Genomic DNA, 18,786 nt, shown 5'->3' with positions numbered 1-18,786 from the left:
CTTTCGATTTGGCGCTCAGAGAAGATCGGGAAGCGGAGTGAGAGAACGATCAAACAGTCCGTTCAAGAGAGAGTATCAACAACGATCAAACAGTCCGATCAGATTAAGTCAAGGGTTTTCACCCTTTTCTAAGCCTCCAACCCCGAATTCCCTATCTCCCCGATTCGTTCTGGAGAGTATCAACAACGCTCAGAGAATTCACCCGACCAATTCTCATCTCAAGCACCATCTATTTCTTCAAGTGGGTTTTCTCTTTGTAGTGAGTATATGATTTCTTGAGTTTGATTTAATATTTTGACCTTGATTTTGAATTGGCTGAAACTTTCTGGGCGGATCTCTGTTATTGTAACAGATACTTGTATTCTTCTTAGCTTGTTTTTTGTTTTGGAAATTATTTGGCTAGTGGATCTGTTTCAGCATTAGTTTGTTCCTTAGATTTTAATTATGGAAAGCTTGATGCGTTTGATTCATGAAATCTGTTTGTTCTATTGTTTGTTAATTTCTGGATTTCTTAAATTGAGTTTGTTGAATTACTGACTGTTGGTTTGCTTCTGGGGGATAGGAATTCATGAGTTCTAGATGAATGAAGAATTGAAATGGGTTCAGAATTGTTTTCTGATTCTTTCTTTGCCAATTATATGGTTGTTTTGATATGGTTTGTGAATTAATGAATTTCTATACATTTTTAATTTTAGTATCTACTGAATATCCTTACTCTCATACATGAATAAGCAAACTTTGTTTTGACAAACTGTGTAATCATATATGTTTTGTTTGGATTTGATTGTCTTTGGCAGCTAATGGGATGTTAGCAGTCCCCATGAGAAAGAAACTAATGAGATGACAGTGCCTCTGGAATTAAAGACTTCTCGAACTCAAGCAATCACTCAACACTGAAGTGGGGTAGGTTCTCATATGTTGCCTATTCGTTGTATTGATTTGCTCACTAGTATTTGTTGCCTAATTTTGAGCAGCTACAGGACGTGACAAGAGATTCCAAGGTTGATGATACTGAGGTTGAAGGGAAGGATCACAAAGAATCAGATGTATCCAACCCAGAGGATGATGTTAAAGAAGCTGAAAGCTAGATGGGTCTTATTGTGGAGCAGACATCATTTATGTTTCTTCCTTAAGGAAAGATGATTGTATTGAATCTCTATATTTAGTGTCTGTCTAGTTTTGGATGCGAACACAACCTTGTTGTCTTACATTATGTAGAACTCTTCTGAACCAAATTATGTGGAATTTTGTGTAGTTTTCTAAATTTGAAGAAGCTTTTGAAGCAACTTTGATTCCATTTCAACTAGTGGAATTCCATTTGCTACTATTATACTACCATATCAGTACATATCAATAGCAAATGGAATTGAAATAAGCACAAGAATTACAATTCACATTGTCTGTCTCTACAAAAATTAGCATGCAAGAATATGAATAAAAAAAAAAACACTGATATTTAAGAAAACAACTTTGATCATTGATCTGCAGCTACAACAGCACAGCTGTTACAATTGTCTCATTTTGGCTAAAGAAAAAACTGCCTCAAAAGCATCTGCAATACTACAACAAATTGTAACCTACAACTAGTCAATTGGCATCTACAAGAATATATATACAATCAACATCAATGCTAGAATTGTGACTTTGCATCAGTGAGAACTGAGAAGGAACCTGCATTTGCACTGTCAGTAAAATCAAACAGATGTAGGGATATATAACTTCATCTGGGATTGATAAAACTCAATGACTCATAAACGTAACTGAAAGAAACTGAAATTGCTGGAACAGTGGACCATCATGGTATCCCATCGTATGGAATTGATCATGTCTATAAGCCAATATTATGATCTGCCTTGTCCATATCAAATACTTCATTCACTTCGTCATTAGGACCATACCATAAGGAGCTTTAATTTATTCTCTGTCTACACACAACATAAGCTTCGTGTAATATCAACATGACCATTGACCAAAAAAAAAGTAATATCAACATGACCTCTGCATACACAGATCATAAAAAGGAAATGGCAAATCTCCAATTAAAGTTGGTGTCTCAAAAATTGGTCATCTTTGAAAAAAGCCTGCAGATAACTTGGCACCATTTACTCATGATCAACCTAAAAATAGACATAAATTACTTCAAACAAAGAAAAGACTGGGATTTAATAGCTTTTTCCATGGCTGGATCTTGATCAGTAATGATCATTTTAGGAGGACCCCCTGGCATAGCATTCAAAAATTCTTTCAACAACCACACAAACGAAGCTGTAGTCTCGTCACTTAAGAATGCAGCTCCAAACACAATTGTCTGACCATGGTTATTTATCCCCATCAATGGTGCAAAAATCAAACTATACCGATTGGTTTGGTATGTTGTGTCAAAGATAATCACATCACCGTAAAACTTATACGACTGTCTCAAAATTGCATCAGCCCAAAAACAATGAGTAATCCTATTTTCAACATCTGCCTTTATTGTGAAAAAGAACCCGGAATTTTTTTCTTGCTCTAGCAGAAAGTAGTCATGCAACATTTCTCCATCATGCCCTTTTGTCTTTTTACGCTTATCCCTTTCAAGATTGTACAAATCTTGTTGTGTACAACCAATGTACTGAAATCCTCCTGCTTGCACTCCAAGAATGTCAAATTGCTGGTGTATGGGTATGTTTACCATGGATAGTTGTTCCCATAATGATCTCTGAGCTTTAGTAAGTCGACGATTGGACTTCAGCAAGTGGAGTCTTTTTGGACTTGTCATAGGATGAGTGTGAGCTTCATCAAATATATTGACTACAAATCCACCAGACTTGTCTCTCACAACTATCATTCTCGCCTTACAGTCCTCCCTTACTACACCACGAATCCTTTTCTCATCACCAGTCAATTCAATCGGACTATTTCCTTGTCTATTGCAAAAAAACTCTTTCCTTATAAACTCATTAGTTGCTCTGCTCCTTTTACTGGAACCAATTCGTACAACAAACCCAGCTGCAGATGCATATTTGGTATAAAAAACATGTGCCTCTTCCCATGTTTTAAATTGCTGACCGTTGAAGGGTTTAAGCTCATTCCTTACTTGAGGATAGAAAGCTGAAGTAGAGCAATTTTCTTCTGACAGAGGGATAGCTTGAATAGGTTCAGTTTCCATTTCCGCAGGTACAATAATCCCATTAGTCTCCATTTCTGCAGGTACAACCATCTTATTATCTGTCATATCTTCAGCTCTTCTATCAATTACAGAATGCCACAACACATATAGGAAAACTAAAAGTTTTCGTTAAACTAATGAATGCAAAGCCAATTTTAAATGAATGAATGCAAAGCCGTTTTCAAATTGATGAATGCAAAGTCATGAGACTAAACACATGCAGCAGGACTAAAAAGTTAAATACAAATGTTAAAAGATCACAGAATCGAAAATACTGTGGGCCAATTGCAGCAACCACATCATTTTCAATGCAGCAACCACATCATTTTCAATGAGCTGCAAAGCTACATGGAGAAAGAGTGAAAGACATCACCATTACAGTTTGTTTTAATAGAGAAATAAAGGCACATATAACAATTATAAATATGTCCTAGTTGATTCTTTCTCGTCCATAACTTCATGGATCTTCATTACTGGTTATCAGACAAGAGGTGAGTCAGGCGTGGGATCAGCTTAAATGAAGGTCCTATTTGATAAATAACTTTAAGAAGCAAAAGGTAGACCACTTGAGCTTCATATCTGATATAAGGACATATGAACTCTAAAAAATCAGGACCAGTGATTATTCAGTATATAAAGACAAAATCGCAGATGAACAGAACATCAAGAAATTCATGCAAACTATAGTGTTCAAGCAGGAAGAAACACACAAACCATACCATCTGCAAATTATAAGAAAAATACAAGGACAAAATCTTTATAAAACATCACCAAACGTATCCTTGACTGAGAAACAAAAGGGCCTGATTTAACATTTGTATTTTCAAGTCTGTGATCTTTTAGAACTTGTTTCGAGCATAAGCTCAAAGCACAGAACTTCAACGATTAAAACGTACAAAAGCCAAAGAGTTTCAGGTCCTCCATATTAATCAAATCAAATTCCCATATAAACTCAAAAAGTTTAATTCTTTTAACAATCAAAGATAAAGAGTGAATTGATGACAAAAATTAGAACAACAAAATAACAAATGTGGATAAACCCATAAAATTGAGCATCAAATAAGCATCAGAACAGAGGTCCTTGTACATAATTGAAAAGAAATACCATAGCAGAAGAAGAGCCATACCGGATTTGTCTTAGAAAGTAAACATCAGGATACCACAAGCCTTTGTTTCTTTGACGCTCTCTATCTCTCTCTTGAGCGGACTGTTTGATCGTTCTCTCACTCCGCTTCCCGATCTTCTCTGAGCGCCAAATCGAAAGAATTGAGGATTCCTTTTCGCGCCCGAGTTCAGGAATTGGGGTTAGATAAGGGTTAAATCACTGTTTATCACTGTTTACGATCTGAGCCGTCCAAGCTCATTAAACCTGATCCAAGGGCTGGGAACCTATCCCTCAAGTTGGCCAAAAATAGGTATCCCTCATTGGAAGGGGGCTGTGTGTACATATATATATATATATATATATATATATATATAGTGATATGCTTACTTATTACAATTTACTTAACTGAACTTTGTAGTGTCCTACTCAAGTTGGAAAAGTGGAATGTAGATATTACGTAATGAGGTTCATGAAAGCAATCATTGAAGATCCAACCATATTAACAAGAAGCAAGGTTAGCTCTTAAATGATTAGACTAGGTAGCATAATTACTATTGCAATTAAAAATTGTTTCTATGTTGGTTTTGGTAAAAATAACAAGACTATTGTACATGGTTGCTGGTATTACTTGTGGAAATTGTGGAAACAAAGAATAAAAGGAAATTTATTGCTTTATATTGATTGTTGTTGCAGTTCAACAACCAAAGTTACAATCAAGAAGAGATAGATGATGTTCGAGTAGAGTGGGCTGATCTTGTTGAAACATTACTCCAAGATGATGTAGAATAGTTTGGTTAGTATATTTTGAAATGTATATATTAAGCTGAGTTTTTGTGCATGCCCATGTAAAGTTTTAGATCAGCTAGCTTTTTGTAAGCATTAGAAGTACATGTAATGTGATCTCACCGAGACTTGCGGTTGGCATGTGTATTTTGGATGCCACGAGACTTGGTTTGGGATAATTTGTACACATTGCTTGGAATCTCCAGGACAAAAATAGTGCGTCCTAATAGTTAATAGAGGATATTTATTTGTCCTTTTTAAAAAAAATCATATAATGTCTACAATGATGGTTTTTTTTTTTTTTTTTAAATTTAAGGACACACACTGCGTGTCCTCGTATATAATATATGACAGTTTTTTTACCTTATAAAGACATCTTTTGCTAGTCCTTTAATATATACAATGACATCTTTTTTAGCTAAGAGGACATTTTGAAAATGTCCTAGTAAATATTTCAGGACCTTTTTTTGAAGATTTAAGGACACTTTAAATGTGTCCTAATAAATTTTACATGACGTTTTTTTGAGTTTTAAGGACGCTTTTGTCATGTCTTAGTAGACATTAGATGACATTCTTTCAAAGCTACAAGGATGTTTTTTAAGTGTCCTAATAGATATTTTAGGACGTTTTTCAAACATCTTAAAAAATGATTTACAATGACTCCTTGATAGATAACGTTTTTTTTGCGTGTCATCTAAAGTTTTCAAAGACGTTTTTCGAACGTCCTTAAATGCTTTTTTTGTAGTAGTGCAAGTTCCCTCCATACACATTGGCTTCAGCTCCCATTTGCTGCACCCGATTTTTGTCTGGGTCAGACTGCAGGTCATCAGCTGCAATTGATGGTGCATCAAGTTGCTGCTCCAAATTTTTTTCTCCTAGTTGAGGTTCAGATTCCAATTGTTGCAGTCCTGAATTCTCTTCAACTAGCGAGGCAACATTTTCAGCATAAAATTCTTCTTCAAACCACTTTTCTAATTCAACCAACTCCAAGGACGATGCTCCTTGATCAGCCTCGAATTATAGCAGTCCCATATTCTCATCCACTTGTAAGAAAAGTGGTTCAACATCTAATGATGTAGGTATTGCTTCTTGTTCATCAGCTTCTAATGATGGTGCTGGCTGCAACAATGGTTGGTCGCTTACCAAGAATTGTTCTTGTTTAGCTTCCAACGATGGTGCGGGCACAATATCAGAGCATGGTAGAAGACGTAGTCGTTTCTCTTGCGGCTCCTCAATAACCGATTCAGGATCTATGTTATCTCCATCATCGTCCTCGACATAGTCTTTAGGCATCTCCTCTTCTTCTTTCCTTTTTCTCTTCTTTTCCGGCAGTACATCATTCTTCCTAAGCAAACAAAGAACATATTCATTCTTGTTTACTTGTTTCTTGTGCAGGAGTTGTGACTTATCAAGTTCAAACTCATACAGGGCCGTCTCAAACTTTTCGGAGGCCCTGTGCGAGAACTTAAACTGTGGCCCTCCAAGCTGTAGTCTTATATGAAATTTATACTTGAAGAAACTCACAATATAAAATTAAATAGCCAAAAATAATCAATGATACTTGAACAAACTCACAATATAAAATTGAAGGAATGGATGGATTTCAAAACTTTTTAATTAGTGCGGAATTAGTTTAACCATTAAACTACTAACTAAACATAAAATCCATTCCTTTAACCCATGATCTTGGCTTATTGTGATATGTATATAAACATAGCATGCATAGTAAGAAAGAACAAAGAAGTAGTTTATGTTCTACTCACCCTTGGAGCGTGATCTCAATCCGATCCAAGTGAACCACCAAAGTTCCTCTCCTTGATCTCTCCTTGTGTGTGTTTCCTCCACCTTGAAGCACCTTGAATTAAGAACTCCTTCTTGTGCTTGTAATCTTCTCCTTGATGTAATAAGTAAAGCCACAAAAAGATATGGCCTCTAAGGATCTTCACCAAGTAAATCAAGAGATGAAGAAAGATGAAAGAAAAGAAGAAATTATGCAAGTGTTCTTCTTTCCTTTAATTTTGTGATGGACCAAGAGAGAACTCTTTCTCTCTCTCTCAAAGCTGAAAATAATAGTGTGGAGACACACTTATTATTATGTCCATGCTTTCACTTTTATATAATAGGAAATAACTCCAATTACTAAAAGAAAAATATTGGCTTTCATAAAGCCAATATGTTGGCTGGTCCATACATGTTATTGGGCACTAAAAATGTGTCTTGGGCTTTCATTTAAATCTCATTTAGTGAAGCCCAAGTCCACACCAAAAAACCCGACAATCGTTTAGGCCCAATAGGTTCGGTTTTACCCGAAAATCCTAATTATGTCCAAATAATAAATCTAATTAATTATTTGGTCATAACCAACTCTTGTTTAATTTTCTTCATATACAATCTCAAGGATCCACTTATATGGTGTGCGATCTCTTAGGTTCTAATTAACAAGGCAGTGAAGTTTATAGAAACTATTCTATTTTGTTTACGAATCAAAAACTTCATTTTTGATTCTCCCTTGTTATTAGGATTATAAATGTTTATTAATCCTCGGGGACTTCACAAGTCATGAGTGACGTCTTGCAACATATCATGACTACCCTAGTTAATGTAGAATGACAAAGAACCTATTCAATTGGAATTACAATACAATACGGTCCTTCTCTAACACTATGTTCTAAATCACATCATCGGGGTATAGAATTGATATGTCAATCCCCTAATGTGATTTTCATTCTTATGTGATTCTTAGAATGTGATTAGAAACTCCTTTTTAATCTCATTCAATGCTTTGGCCAAAGACTCATTGAATCACATCTTTGAACATTCACCTTATTTACTTAAGGATAGAGATTCCTTATTGTACACTCACATGTCTCCATGACCGAATTGATTATACCAATGAATGCATCTATTATATCCATTAAGGGACACAATATTATTGCATCATCAAGAAATAATCAATTCACTCATAAGACAACTATGGTGTCTTAGGTCAAAGGACTAATTTGTATTATTGCAATTTAGAGTTCAAGTTTGACATGTAAGTAAGACTCCATACAAGAACTCTAATGATCGCGTTCAGTGTACTCTTTAAATTAAGAGCACCCACATACTTGTATTAGTGTCTCCACACAAATGACAAGAGACATATCATCCTCTATATTGAGCATACATAGTATGTGCTAGTCTTTCCGGATTATCAATGTCCAAGTGATAATCCTATGACTAGGAACCTTTTAGGATAAGAGTGTGAAAGAGTAAAGGTCTCACACATCCAACTCTTTAGATTACTTTCTCTTTAACTCATATTCCTTGGACCTTGTTCAATCAAATATCAAATATAAGCAATGAACAATAAACTTGCCCTTTTGATTAATAATCATTACAATAATAATTACATCAAAATGATTGTTTTAGGACACAATTCCTTCAAAAATCACATAACCATTAGCCTACAACATAAGCTAAATAGTCAATACAAGTATAAAGTTTACAGCAAAAAATATTACAAATATGCTCGATCTAAAACCCTCAAAATAATACGTTCTTCCAGCAGTGTTGATTGAAAATCCATCTCCTTGCCTTCTTAGCTGAAAAATCAAACCATTAGGAATACTAACGCAAACATTAATGTATTTATAAAGAACAAATCAAAGAATCAATGATTCATACATTCATATCATACCTGAGTGAGTAGTGAAGTACTGAGGTCTGAGGTCGATGAGAATCGGATGGAATTGAGGAGTGGAGAGAGACAGAACGCAAAAAAAAAAACAAAAGGAGAAGACCAGATAGAATTAAGGAGGGGTGAGAGACAAAACGGAGAAAAAAAAAAACAAAAAACAAAAAGGAGAGGACCGGATGAAATTCAGGAGGGGAGAGAGACATAATGCGCAAAAAACAAAAAAAAGGAGAGGACATTTTGGCCGGATGGGGCCTCTTTCATGTTATTTTAGTTGTTAATATTTATTTATTTAAAACAAAGCCATTAAAAAAAAAAGGGCCCTCTTAAGGCCCCAATGAAATCATGTGAACGCAAAAAAACAATGTCAGCAAAGAATATGTGTTGGTCTAGGGCCCTAATTAAATGTAAACATAAACCATTAATAAAACAATTGGGGCCTTGTTCTGTTGCTCTTGTTGCACGTGTTCAAAGCCGGCTCTGAATTCATACATGATCCAGCAACCATGATGCACATAGTCTTTGTTCTTGTGGGCCGGTGAAGGTTTTCTTGAAACCAAGAAGAGTAGATGTTGGCTGCTGATTCTGATCAAGAAGATATATCTCCTTGGCTGTGTTTAGGCCTTTCCAAGTACCGCCACTCCCAACTGTTCGGCTTGTACGTGTGCTTCTTGCAGTCTTCTTCCTCTTTTGGGTGAAGAAGTAGAGATCTTTGTTCCTCCTCAAGCCGTTGGCCCTTCTTGCTTCGAATCTCTCCTATATCTTCCAAGGATCTTGGTCACCGTAAAGATCCATCTCGCAGATCAGGTCTTCGTTGCCGGGCACTTGCATCCCGTTCACCTTAGGATTAAGGTAGAACATGAGTAGTTCATCTTCCATGGGGCAAAACCTTTGGCCTGGAAGAAGCATAGAACCACCCCCCATCTTCCATGGGGCAAAACCTTCGGCGGTTCACGCGGTTTCTGTGTGACAACTGTAGCCGGAAGTCAAATTGTCAAACAGTGTCGTGGTGAGGAAGGAAAGCAATTAATGAAGGTGAATTTTATTGGTTTGTGAATTATGAACGTTGGGGATGACGTCATAAACCTTTTTTTTTTTCCCTTCCTTCCCATCTCTTTTTTCGGTCTTTTAGTTTCTTACTTAAAAAGAGGCGGAGAAAGGAGCGAGTGCAGAGTTAGGGTTTGGGTTTGGGGAGCGAAGACGAGGGCTTTTCTGGGTGCAAGATTGAATTGAGGGGTTTCGACCCAATTTTATGGAATCGAGGATTTTGGGTGTTAGATATCTGAGGTCAATTTGATCCTCTTTGCTCTACTCTCTCTGGGTGATTTTGAGCTGTGGATTTGATTTTGAATTGGATTTTGATTTGCTTATTGAATCAAAGGTTTGATCTTTTTGTTGGTCTGTTTGAATAGAAGGTTAGAAAATGTTAAGGGATTTGTGATTAATTGGGGTGTTTTGAATAGGTGCAAATTGGGACTCATACATTCACCTACGATTATGTGTATGGTAGCACGGCACTGCCTTCTAGCTCAATGTACTGACTAATCCTCCTCAATAGAAACCGATTTCTATTCAAACTCTAATAGTCAGCAGCCCAACAAGCCTTTTGTTGAATCAAAATCATAGTTTTTAGCTGTCTTTCGGTCTTCAGGCCTTCTGATTTTGGAGTTCTGGGCTTCACTCTTCGGCCATGAGTCACCGACTTTTCTTCATCTCCTAACCCCCAAGTTCCTATAAGGGCTTGTCCGGTAACGTTTTTAAAAATGATTTTTCAAAAATCGATTTTGAAAATGAAAACGAGAAAACAAGATTGGATTTTTGAGATCTGAAAATGTGTTCGGTAACTTATTTCGAAAACAATTTTCAAAAACGAGAGAAGATGGCGACTAGAGATGAGAGGGAGACCTGAGAAGAAGATAGCGACGTGAGAATATGGAAGAAGAGAGCACGTTTTTTTTTTCTTTGTTTTGGAAAATATATCTCCGTGTCTTCTAAAATATGAGAATGAAAAGGTGAAAACGTCTATTTGTCGTTTTCCTCTTCTACGAGTAAAATAAAAAATATTTTCAAAAATTATTTTCTGCATTTTTGAAAACAGACCAACGAACGCATTTTCAAGCCATTTTAATTTTATAAAATGAAAAAGATGACTTGAAAACGTTACCGAACGCCACCTAACTTTTCAGCAATAAAACTCAATTCAATTGTAAATTGTATAAATTTGTTCGGAAGTAACAAAATTGAGAAATTAGATCGATCTCAAATCTGAGCTTGGAGTTCTAAGATTCACGCTTGAACAAGAAAAAAGGAGGAGCTGAATTGAATGAAAGAAAAGTGTTTTAGTGCCGTGGTGGATTGTGAATTGTAGGAGGATGGATTTTATAGAAACTAATTGCGTGCAAAGCAAGTAGAGAACTGACTTACTGCTATTGATATTTATTAATCTATTTCTTGATCATTAAGTAATTATAATAAATTTTTGTATTCATCGTATTTCTCCCGGGTTAGTTTCGCAATGGAGGGCCCGAAGAGATGAGCCGCCTATTTTTCTGGGTCGCACCTCTTGCACCACCATGGGAGAGAGGTAATTGATAATCATTCATTAAGATTATGAGTTTGCTTGGTTTGAGCATCAAAATGTCAAACTCTAAGTTCAAGAATGTATTTTATATCTTTGATTAGGAGCAAAACGATCCAGTTTGAATTTTATATGTCTTTTGTGCTTCCCCAGTTTCATACCCTATCTTTTTTGTATTTTACCAGCTTGATAGTTGATACATGACGTCACCAACTGATGTGTATAAGAAATTATGCTGATTTTTGAATCAATTTGGCACCTTCCAAATCGTGAGCAATGTTCAATCAAAATTTAAGATCCAAGGATACAGTGCTGTTGTCAATGCTGATAAGGATTGCCTAAGAATCTTTAGACCTTGCATTCGTGTATGAATTTGGACTACATTGATGAATAGAAGCTTGATACCATTTGAATACAACTTATGTTTTGTATTGAATGGATCCATTAGGCTAACTGCGTATAAGATTACTTTGGAGTGATCTTTACACGTACTATTTTGATCAGATTTTTATTTCATTTTGGATTCAAGCCATTTGTGAAGAACAATTTTCTTTGAGACTCTGAAAGGATGCGTGTGGTCATCCAGTATTACTCTGATGATTGGCCAACAAATGTTGCAAAGCTAGCATTTGAAAAATCTGTGTTTGCTAAGACTCTAAAGATAAATGGAAGGATAGAAGATATGTAACAATGGTATTATTGAAGTACATACAGTGCCACTCCAGTGATTTTTTCTTTTTCTTTTCAATATGCTACAGAAAGTCATGTTATAACATCAGATTTGCAGTCTTCATAATTTACTATTGTATCTTATGCAGCGGAGGTAATCATGTTCGAGTGCAACATTCTTATATATAAGTTTGTGCAGGAACTTCACTTCTTTGTGACTCGAGGTGACGATAAAAATGAACTCATTTTAGCAACTCTACTTCAGGGATTCTTTGATGCAGTTGCCCTTCTCTTGAGGTAGAGTTGTTCATAACTCTTGCCTCTAGCTCTTTTTACTTTGGATAATGATTTATTTTTGGACCTTTTGCTATATATTCATACATATTTGTAGGAACAATGTCGACAAAAGGGAGGCATTAGAGCACCTGGATCTCATACTCCTATAGTTCAATGCTTTGATGTGATCATTGATCAAGGGTATGCAATATGTTCCTTATATATTCACTCTAAAGTTAGCACACTCTTTGAGTGATGAGTATGGTTAAGTCGCTTAGATGAAGTGGGCTAGATTTGTTCTTGATCTTAGTTCTGTCAACAATTAGGATATGATTATATAATGTTTCTTATGTATTCACTCTAAAGTTAGCACTCTTTTCTAGTGATATGGCAAAGTCACCTAGAGTAATAACTTTCTACCTACTTTTGCTATGTGAAGATAATGCTGTTATCTTTTCCAATTTTTCTTATAACTTATACTAAAGGCACATACAAGTTGTTACGTGTATATGGTTACTTGAAATATGCAATATACTCGAACCTAATAGCATATCAATTCTGAGTCACTTTAGTACATGTTGCATCTGAGATGTTCGCTTTTGATTTCATTCATAGTTTTGGGTTGTCTTCCTAATATCTCATTCCAAGATAGAATATATTATCATGGTTATCTATGATAATACGACGTATAAGCTACATTATAAGCTTAGAGAAATGTTAACATAGTGGCCCTAAAAAACCTTCTATGCTATCTTAAAGCAGAGAGGCAAAAAACTTCCATTTTGAGACCGACGTAAAAGCTTTACTAATAGAATATATAGGGCATTCTTATTATCATGATGCGTGCGGGAAGTATTTGAAAGATTTGTTTTAGGGATTCTGATTGAACTAGGAGAGGGGGAAGGGACAAGCAGGGCTCGAAACATTGTGGCTCAATCTTAAACCTGGGTAGGTGATCAGTTTCAATATGGCACGTTAGTTCAACAAAAGTTAGGAGGTCCATCTCTGTCTAAATATGAAAAGCTGTAGGCTGAACTATCAGATTTGCAGATGAAGTGTGACCGACTTTTCACAATTTACCAAGAGACTAGTGCAGCATCAAAAATTTTCCACATATGAGGTTTAAATATGAGGGGATTGATCTATAATGTTTCTGTAGTGGTTTGTTATTATATTTGAAAAAACATGATGGACAATTGGTTAAGATCTGCTATTGTTTATTTTGTATAATTGAAGAGTTTAATATGATATTTTGTTATGTCTGATGACAGATCTGCTCATTTTTTACCCTTTGCAACTGTTAAAGCTGAAGAGATTTCAGTGTCACTGCCTGCTGAAATACATCACTTAGTTAAGTTTATGTGATTAATCCTTAAACTTGCAGTAGTAATTGGTCATGGAGAGTTGCCTACAATTATAAGATGATTCATCAAGCGCAATTTCTTTTGTAGTAATGATCATCGCGCGTTGGCATGCATTTGACAATGTTGAGGAATTGAGGGGCCGATTGTTGAGAATCGGTCAATACGTGAAGTCGAAAACACAAATAAACACAGCACACCAAGAGAAACAACCACAAAGATACGAGCACAAGAACACAGATTTAAGGTGGTTCAGCAAAATATTTGCCTACGTCCACGGGGCAGAAAAATGGTATTCCACTATATTTATAATGGGCACAACCAGAAAGAATAAGAAAACAAGGACTCTCTCTTCTCTTCCTATCTCTCCCTTCTTTGCCCTCTCTCACTCTCTAACTCCGAGAATGGAATACACTTTGCTCTCTGTCTTTGTGATGAAAAACCTAGAGCAGAACCCCTCCTTATATAGCCATAAGGATATCAACTTTCTTCACCAATTAGGAAACCTATTCTTATTGGTGGTAGGCAATTATGCCTTCTCCTTCTCTGTAATCAACAAGGATTACAGGTAATCCTACATCAATAAGGATTTTCCTTCCTCATTGGAACTCCATTCATCAGTAGGAATTCAAAACCTACTGGGTAAACAATTCTCATACTCTAAGACAATTGTCTTAGGAAATACTCATGGGCTGGAACCCAACACCGATTATGTCATTGTCGATGAATATTTGAAAAAATGCAACCTTTTCTTTGGCAGAAGTTCACAATGCGCGCACCTAGTGTATTGTTGCTCCATATTTTAAGTATTTTTTTCTAACCTATGTTTGTCTAGACAACGAACCTAGTAACAATAGAGAGAGAGAGAGAGAGAGAGAGAGAGAGAGAGAGAGATTTGGACTTGGATTCTATATGATATAGTTAGATGCTTCTAAGTATGATCGGTTATAAGCTCTAACAATATTCTTTAAAGTTCAATCCAACTGTCAGTCAGTAAAGAGAGCAAAAGAACAAGACATAGCTAGCTATTTTACATCAAACTCTCAACTCTTTGTATAAGTTGATGTCATCAAGTGATCAAACTCTATAAGGCAAAGATACTCATTTCCGTTAACTTATATAATCAAGTCACCATGAACTTTTTTTTTTTTGGGATATTAATGAAATTTCATTAATAATTACCAATGAGAGTAAACTCGATGGAAGGTGCCTAAAACAAGGCCCAAGTACAAATAAACCCAATAAGGAAAATTACAACACAACCATAATCCACATGGATAGGGCAAAAGAGTGTAACCCTAAAAATTAAAATAAACATCAACTCCTACACTAGCACAGCAGCCGCCGGCCAAACTCTTCCGCACAACAGTCACTGCCGCTGCCGCCTCCAGAAGCCAAGAGGATGCAAGAAGTGCTGAATCGAAGTGATGAGTACCGAATAGCCGTTGCCAGAACAATTCCAAAAAGCAAATCCAATCAAAACCAAAATTAAAGGGGATGAGAGAAAGGAACCAATACCACACACACACACTCTCTTCTCTATCAGAGAGATTCAAACCGGGAAGGGAAGACAACCACCGAGAAGGGACAAAAGCCAATAGCAAAGAAAAAATCCAGCGGAGAATGGGTGGTGAAACACCCATGCGTGAGCACCCATAGTCCATACGGTAAGTGACTCGCACTTTTAAGAGGTAGCCACGAAATCCTTCATGGAGAAGGTCTTTAGTAGATCTTGCGGTTTTTTGGATCTGAAATTTTTTTGGGTTGATCGGCAAAGAAAGGAGGAACAAAGTCCTCTATAACTGGACATAAGCCAGCAAAATCACCACAAGATGGGTGTAATTCACCACAGGGGTGTGAGACAAGCAAGAGAAAATGATGAAAGACAGAGGAATTGAGAAAAAGAGAGGCCAAAACGAGAGAGCCCGCCCCCAACTCTCAAGCCTTCGATCTAGATCCGAAGGGATCAAGATCCGGGCAAAGAGAAGGGGGAGGGAGATGGGTTTTCTCATATCTGTTTTCTCTCTAAGTTTTCGAGAGAGACGCTCCTAGCTACAACGATCTTTTGAATAGAAGTCACCATGAACCTTAAATGGCATGGAAAAGCAATTTGGGATCCTCCATTCCTCCTTTCTATCTACTTCCAATTTAAACTGCTCTAAAAACCCCTAATTTAGAAAGTAGGTAAAAATGTGTAACCTTGTTGTGGCCAGGGTGGATGGGGTGGTGGTTAAGCTTGAAGATGGTTGAGTCGTGATCCATGTTAAGGTAGATCGAGTTAAGACCTTGTTGAGTATGGGGTTTACAATGTAGTAGTATTTTTGGCACTATATACAAGCGTTTCTCTTGATTCAGGGTAGCTGCTAGAAAGTATCTTTACTTCCCCTTGTTTCTTGTTTTGGGACGCCTTTTTTGGTCATCGAACGCCACCATTTGAATTTGTAATGTTATTGATTAAGGAATATAGTTTTTTTTTTTCTCAAATTTCTTTAATGGAATTCCATGACAAAGTGTTAGAATCAAGCATTGGCGGACCTAGCATATATAGGGCTAGTGGGGGATGCCGCCCATACTGCATCATCATATACACACTCATATATATAGAAGCTTTAGACAATTTTATGCATTTGAAAGTGTATTATGCAGCTTTTGCCTCCACAAGTGTCATGATTTTGATGATTTCATGCATGTACGTTTAATTTAATATCATAAAAATTTCTCCTTATTTTCATATATATGTTTTATGCATAAATTGTTTTTTGGAGATGCTTGGACAAGGATTTCAGTTTTTGTTAGTTATTACAGTTTAAATTCGCCCCCGCATAACTAATTTTCTAAGTCCGCCACCAATATCAAGTTAATTAATTTGGATGGATATCTAACGATTTTGTTTTCAACTGTCACCACTCAACAATTACAGAAACAAGAGGGACAAAGTTGCAAAATTCCAAGGACTAGAATAGCCATTTAACAGAAACACAAGGACCAATAATTGCAACGGTGGACTTTTTAATCTTCTGGTAGAAGCAATTTGAACTCCCCCACTTCTGTTGCTTGGTGCACTGTTCGTCTCCTGCAGAGCAGTCGTTGAAAATCATCATCATCGGTGAGTGAGCTTCTCTTGTTCTTCTGCTTTCTGATTGTCTTCTTTATCCCTAACATATGTTACTGATCACAACCCTTAAACAGTAGCTACTGCTTAAATTTGTGTTAAATAGAAAAGCCAACTTCATTTTACTCGATTGTAGTCAAGTTATGATTTTTATGCTCTCTTGTTGGTTCTAAAATACAAAACCCAAGTTTCACTGATTTGGGTTGCTTTCCTTTTCTACAGTCGAGCTCTGATTTTTTGTTGTCTCGAATTTAATTTCTGCTTCGACTGAACTGGAGAGAAGAATCAAATCAATGGCTGACACACCTAATTCTAGTGATGAAGACCTCAAGAAACATTTGATGAAGGTTTATGAGGATGTGACCAGAGACTGTGAAGATAAGGAATTGAGAAAAATATTTGATTGGATTGTGGACTACGGTGCCCTTAATGCAAATGCGATTCATATGTTCAGTTCTCTGGTAGATTGCGGCTTCTGTGATGAAGCGAGAGAGCTCTTTAAGCCTCATTCTGAGCAGACCACACTGCCGGAAGTGGCTGTCTTCACCATGGTAATTATGGCAAGACCAAGGATGCTCACAAGGTCTATCAGCAGATGATAGCATCTGGTGTCACCCCCACCGCCTACACTTACACTTTAATCATCTGCGGAATGGCAAAAGACTTTTCGGATTCTAATTTCGTCAGGTATGCCAAGAAGTATTTCCTTGAAATGTTGGATAGGGGGTTGAAGCCCCAATATCAACCCTACATGTATGTTATAGATGTCATTGCCTACCGAGAGCCAGTGGAGGAGGCCAAGAAGTTCCTTGAGCAGATAAAAGCTAAGGGGTTCATTCCTGTCATCGATGATTTTCAATACAAACAAAAACCACCTCACAGAAGCATTGCAGACATTGAAAACATGCTGATCTCGTCGTCAACAACAACACTGACAAGGCTGTTCAAAAATTGTTCCGCGAGTCATGCCTCTCCCCTTGGATAGAACGGTCGATGGAGGTGCACAAGGCTTTGGTAGAGGATGGAAATGTGGACGAGGCCATCGAGCTCTATCATACCATTCAACAGGCAGGCGTAGAGCCATTGGTCCAAATCCACACCTCTGTTATTAAAGCCTACCTCAAGTTTGGCAAGACCAAGGGTGCTTTGGAGGCGTATCTGGCCATGTCAGCTGCTGGGGTTGCCCCCAACTCCTACACATACACTGTTTTAATCAAGGGACTCTGTGCTGACCCCAACTTCTTTGGAGATGCCAAGAAGTACTTGCTTGAGATGATGGACAAGGGGAAGCAGCCTAATGTTGCTGCCTATACTGCGGTGATAGAAGGCTTTGTGCTTTGGGAGGACAAGATAGCTGAGGAAAAGGGCAAAGAGTTTGTGGAGATGATGATGGGTAAAGGTTTTGTGCCTAATGCGAAGGCTATGATGAAGGTTTTAAAGGGCAAACCAACACCGGTAATTGGAAAGGTCATGAGCATTGTACTTTCCAAGTTGAAGAGCTGATGCTGCTTTATTGTAGTTATGCTAGCAGCTTCAGGATTAGGTGGTTGGTTTCATTATGGGGCAGGTAATAGCTTCAGCATTAGGAAATCATGTAGGATTGGGTTTCAATAGGGGACTTGGTGCTTTTCTCAATCATTTTGAATGGGACATCAGAGTAGCATAATACTGAAATTGAATTAGATAATTATGTAGGATAGAGTTTCAATATTGGATATGTTCTCTCTGTTTGTTAATGTTGATATTGAAGTAGTTTGTAGTCTGTGGTGATTATCCTTTAGTTTCTATTTCCTTTTTCGTGGTCTTGTGCATTCATTCCTTTTTTCTTTTTCTTTTTTGGTAAAACTTTTAGCCACCTGAAATTATCTTCTTTTGAAGGGTTGTGCATGAAGGAGAAGCTGCTCCTTTGGTATATCCAAAAGGACAGACCTGAAATTGTTGTTATGCTAGATTTACAGTTCAGAGATAATAATTAAGGAAATGGATAGATTGAGGGAACGAAATTCAACTCTAAACTTTGGATTTAATTCAAGAACTTCTGTCATTTTGATTTTTGAATTGTCTGCGGTTTGTATTTT

General features: G+C 36.8%; 2 protein-coding genes and 2 long non-coding RNA genes across 4 annotated transcripts; all 4 read left to right on the top strand.

The window, feature by feature from the left end:
- LOC112175712 lies at positions 1-1,286 on the top strand. Its single transcript, XR_005803682.1, has 2 exons — positions 1-241; positions 798-1,286. It is a non-coding gene; the product is annotated as an uncharacterized LOC112175712 (long non-coding RNA).
- Positions 1,287-11,787: 10,501 nt separating this feature from the next.
- Positions 11,788-13,611, top strand: LOC112175708. The gene is made up of 4 exons (XR_002926590.2): positions 11,788-11,983; positions 12,109-12,256; positions 12,351-12,436; positions 13,507-13,611. It is a non-coding gene; the product is annotated as an uncharacterized LOC112175708 (long non-coding RNA).
- A 2,963-nt stretch (positions 13,612-16,574) lies between these two features.
- LOC112175704 (pentatricopeptide repeat-containing protein At5g46100) lies at positions 16,575-18,499 on the top strand. Its single transcript, XM_024313434.2, has 2 exons — positions 16,575-16,702; positions 16,931-18,499. Exon 2 carries the CDS (start codon positions 17,702-17,704, stop codon positions 18,209-18,211), a length of 510 nt encoding a protein of 169 aa, XP_024169202.1. The 5' UTR covers positions 16,575-16,702; positions 16,931-17,701; the 3' UTR covers positions 18,212-18,499.
- On the top strand, positions 17,002-17,693 carry LOC112178350. Its single transcript, XM_024316508.1, has 2 exons — positions 17,002-17,291; positions 17,396-17,693. Exons 1-2 carry the CDS (start codon positions 17,002-17,004, stop codon positions 17,691-17,693), a joined length of 588 nt encoding a protein of 195 aa, XP_024172276.1.
- Positions 18,500-18,786: the final 287 nt, after the last annotated feature.

This window comes from Rosa chinensis, chromosome 7 (genome assembly GCF_002994745.2).
Source record: "Rosa chinensis cultivar Old Blush chromosome 7, RchiOBHm-V2, whole genome shotgun sequence".
Classification (NCBI taxonomy): domain Eukaryota; kingdom Viridiplantae; phylum Streptophyta; class Magnoliopsida; order Rosales; family Rosaceae; genus Rosa; species Rosa chinensis.
Note: the sequence above shows the minus strand (reverse complement) of the source record. Positions and strands in the feature narration are given on the sequence as shown.